General features: G+C 40.6%; 1 protein-coding gene across 1 annotated transcript in view; it reads left to right on the plus strand.

Moving 5' to 3' along the window:
- The first annotated feature begins 723 nt into the window (after positions 1-723).
- ZNF827 (zinc finger protein 827) overlaps positions 724-4,802 on the plus strand; it is a 77,534-nt gene continuing 73,455 nt past the window's right edge. The window contains 2 exon segments of the mRNA XM_009328859.1: positions 724-823; positions 931-1,941. Coding sequence (XP_009327134.1) covers positions 724-823; positions 931-1,941 — 1,111 coding nt within the window.

The following is a 4,802-nucleotide window of genomic DNA, read 5'->3' on the forward strand; positions in this document are numbered from 1 at the left end:
ATCTTGGTCGTGTCAGTATGACTTTGAATACCTATCAGGAAGAAGAGCAATCCAGGGTCACAGTGCTTTAAACACTGTCAGTTAGGTCTCAGGAGAGACCTGTTGCATTTACTGGAGAGGAGAAAATGTAACTAACTTCATTGAGACCACTTTTTTTTTTTCCTCCCCCCCCCTTCAGCTAAACTGAGTTCAGTTTAGGATGGTCTTTAAAACTTTAACATTAATGAAGAGTGACAAGCAAATGACAAGCAAGTAGTCTCTATATAAGAAGAAAAAACCCGAAGATTAGTTTTGTGTGTATGATATTCCTTTTCCAAATAGTTGGAGAGATGAGAGCTTTAGCCTGCGTTTGTGTATTACTCATTTCAGCTATTCAGGAATGAATTGTGTATTATCGGTACAAATTTTATTTTATTTTAGATAGGGGTCACTGCAGGATTGGGCTGAGATTTAAAGTCACTCAAAGAAACTACTTTGAGTAGCTACACACCTGATCTGCTTTTGAAGGCGCACCTGTGCTAGCTGTACAAAGATGCAAGTATCCAGTAATTTCTGGGGCTGTTAAATCCCTGCTTTATACCACAGAGTTCATAATATTTTTCAGAATGTACAGACTATACCGATAATGAAATATTTGTGATATATGAATATATATTATGTATATTTGTATTGTTGCAGATTTAGCTGTTTTAGTTATGCTGACTGAAAGATGACAGGCTTGTCATGATTTTGTCTTCAAAGAAAGACTTGCTCATTTTCAAAAAACTTTTTCCTGGTCATTCAATCCAGGCTGATGCCAAGTCCATGCATCTTAGGGGGGGATGTTAGGTGACTATTCAGGAGGGTCATGCAGAGGCCAGGCATACTTCATGCTAAGAAGTTATTTTACGCAGATTTGGGAATAATACTGTTGTTCTTGGTTCCACACAGATGGTACCAGACAGGAAGAAGTGGAAGGTGAACTCAGTGAGGAAGAACGCTGGTTTGGAAATTCTTCGGAAACTCCTTCAGAAGCATCATATGGAGAAGTCCAGGAGAACTTTAAGTTGTCTCTTGAGGACAGAATCCAAGAGCAGTCCACTTCCCCAGATACTTCTTTGGGAAGTGCAACTCCTAGCAGCAACACAGTGGAGCTGGGATCCATTGAAAATGAGGCACTAAGAGACACATTACAGAGCAAAGAGCACCTTTCTCCTGATGTGTCATCTCTGTGTGAAGAAGAACCTCCTGGTCCAAATAAGCCACTGAGTAGTAACCTCAGGCGGCTACTGGAGGCTGGCTCCCTCAAACTGGATGCTGCTGTTACAGTCAATGGCAGAGTCGAGTCCCCTGTAAATCTTGGCTCAAATATCTCCTTCTCTCCACCTGCTCATCACGCCCAGCAGCTAAGTGTTCTTGCCAGAAAGCTTGCTGAGAAACAGGAACAAAGTGACCAATACAATGCAAGTAGTCACTTCATATGGAATCAAGGTAAGTGGTTGCCAAATTCAACCACCACCTGTGGTTTGTCCCCTGATTCAGCTATCCTGAAACTGAAAGCCGCAGCCAATGCCGTCCTGCAGGACAAATCTCTTTCAAGGACTGAAGACACTATAAGATTTGAATCCTTTTCCTCACCTTTTAGTTCTCAGTCAGCCAGCTCCACATTAGCAGCTTTATCTAAGAAAGTGAGTGAAAGAAGCATGACTCCTGGGCAGGAGCACCCGCCTCCGGCTAGTTCTTTCCTTTCTCTGGCTTCCATGACCTCTTCAGCTGCCCTTCTCAAGGAGGTTGCTGCAAGGGCTGCAGGCACCCTGTTAGCTGAGAAGAAGAAATCACTGGTTGCTGAGGATCCCCTGCAGCTTTCAGAGATGAAGCAAGAGAAAGCAACTCCGCCACAGTCTTTGGAATTATTGTTACTGCCAGTCCCTAAGGGAAGAGCATCCAAACCCACTAGTGCAGGTATGGATACAGTTTGAGCCACTAAGTAGAATGCGTTTGTTTTGCTGTAGGCTTATATAACATCTCTTCAATGAGTCTGGATTTGGTTTGATTCCATGTATTATGGAATAAGAAATAGGTACTTTAGGTAAACAATAGAAAAGCTTTTTGAAATACCACTTGAAGACCAAACTGTCACAAATGTTTCCATATTTGAAAGATATGAGTGTATAGTTCAGTACTCTTTTTTTTTTTTTTTTTTATTGCATACAATGGTTTTTCCCCCTCTTACCAAGTTCAGAATAAGTCCACAAAAATATTTAATGGAGAAGATCAAAGAATCCATGTTAGGGAGCTCATGGTATCAGTAAGCACGTACAAAACTAGTGCTTTTGAAATATTGGACAAGGGAGAACTCTCCCTCCTGCTGTCTCTGTCACAAATGGACTTTTGTATAATTGCTTACTACCCTGTCCTAATTTACCAGAGTATATTATTACATTGCCACTTTTCATTAAAATTTTTTGCAGTACTTTGTTATTTTACAATCCTTTGTTGTTAATAAAAAAAAAAAGCGAACTGCATTTCTCTAATTTGCTCAACAAGAACCATTTTACACTTCTGACTTCCCTCCACCAGTTCTAGCTGTCGGCAGTCAAGAAATCAGGCTTATAGGGAATAAGAAGAAACAGTCTTGGTAACAAAAGCTTTCATGATCTGGCAAGCCATGCAGGGAAATTTAAATGATTCACCTTCAAAATAAGGAAAAATAAGGTTTCTTTCGTCTCTTTCTATAAAAAGTTCACATCATGGATTCATATTTCTGGTAGAACGTACAACTTCAGGTGTCATCAGTGTTCTCCCTGGAGTGGCGTTCTGCCGCAGAGGGGAAGGAAGCATGTCAGCTGTCTTCCCAAGATGCACAAAGTGGTACAGTATATTAAAGCTATATCAGGCTGAGTTTTATTAGGAATACTAGCTTGACTCTACAGGTGTAGCAAGCCAGTGTACAGACATGAAGCCTGACATGGGCATTGTATAATTGCACTGCCGTCTTCTGACCTAGCCTTTTTGTTTAGGGATATTATGAGATCTGATCTGTCCCTGTGCAGCTCTTGGTGAAAACTCATAGTGTAGAAGCTGTTGGATGGACAGCAGTGCTCATTCCTCCCTTGGAAAGGGAGGGGGAGGGTTGCAATGAGGTGCAGCCGGTACCATTTTTTTGCTCTGAGTTACATGTGTTCTACAGATGCTTTGCTGGTGTGTTTTGCCAAGGCAATTAAAGTGGCAAACTATTCTTGGCATGGGTCTGGCCTAAGGTTTTCATTAGTTTAGACAAAGTCCTTTTTGGAGTAACATAAACTAAACCAAGAAAAGGTCCTTTCGTGTGGGAATAGGAGTGCCCACACTGGCTATACCAGTGTGACTGTGGGCATTAATTTAATGTAACTTTCCCCATGAAGACTGGCCTTCATATCAGAAAGGCAGCAATGTATAGGAAAGGAGTAAGGTTAAAATTTATTCAAAGTTATTAGTTTATTTCCTGCTGGAGAAAAAGCTGTTCACATCGTAAGTTTTTACTGGGGAAAAGTAAATGGTTGTAGTATAATCCAGGTTCTGTGTTTGGCCAACAAACTGTGGGATTTGTCTGTGCAGCTTATCCTAGGGGGGTGCTCTGTACCAGTGCGCAAGTGTGCTGGTAGTACCGGCACTTTATAACTAGCTCTGATGCAGCACATTCCTAGCAATTGTACTCTTTGCTGAAGGCCCAAGCATACTGTGCTGCTAAAAGGTAACAATGGGGGCTGACTGCCTCAGGTCCTTGGTAACCAAGGAACAACTATTCATTTTTTATAATATATGGGACTAGTATCCCAAGAGGAAGGGTGTTTCCTTTCAGTTCATACGCACTGGGCGAATGCCAGTTGGCATCCGAGCAAGCTTTATAGTGCAATGTTCATAACAAAAGTTCTTTAAGTCCATTTTCTGATATGCTATTTTTTCCTTTCTAAATAATTAACTGACTGAAAATAAAAAGCAAGCTGTTGGTTAGCATATCTGGATGTTGATTATGGACAGCTAGACTCCTTGATTCCTTCAGCCACGGAGAAATGCAGCTTGCAAAAAGAGGTCACTGTTTAGTGACTTTTCGTTGAAAGCTTCACTTCTGTAGAAGTTGAGTAGGACAGCTGAGCATGTATATATGCCATGAAAATAAATGTTGCGCGTTCCTGATTCCTTTTGCACCTACAACCGTATGGCACGAAAAGCAAAAGATAGTATTTCATTTTATAATGTTTTATCTTTTTGTGTGTGTCTGATTTTCCTTGAGACATGGAGGTTTTTTGTCTTATTCCCAGAGAGAGACATCTTTTCCCAGTAGGCATAGCTTGAGAGTTTTTTTTTTCCCCTCTCATACTTTGAATGTTTAAGGCACTGGTGAGTTTGCTTTGTTGTTACAAATCTGATTCACTTACCCCCAGCAACATCTAGCTTTGGTTATGAGATCAATACTCAGTGAGATTAATTAGATGTTGACAAGTAAGGAACAGCAAAGATGGAGGCTATTTAAAGAGGAGAATGTTAATAATGAGAATACGCCTGCTGCTCTTTTGTCCACCATGTTGAGCTATTTGCTCAGAATTATTATAGGCAAGAAGCTGGAGCCATGGCTTATCAGAGCGTAGTCACCTCTGAAACTGCATATCAGGTTTGATGGACCTAATCATTACTTGCATAGGTTATAGTAAAGTGGTACAGAAAAGACTAACTTTTCTATCAGTCTGTTAATATTGCCAATTTTATAAAATGCTCATGTGTTTGGGATGAAATTTAAAAGGAAGCCTGGAATCTCTGTTAAAGTTCTGATGTCATTTTTGAAA

This window comes from Pygoscelis adeliae, unplaced genomic scaffold, assembly GCF_000699105.1.
Source record: "Pygoscelis adeliae isolate BGI_AS28 unplaced genomic scaffold, ASM69910v1 Scaffold66, whole genome shotgun sequence".
Taxonomy (NCBI): domain Eukaryota; kingdom Metazoa; phylum Chordata; class Aves; order Sphenisciformes; family Spheniscidae; genus Pygoscelis; species Pygoscelis adeliae.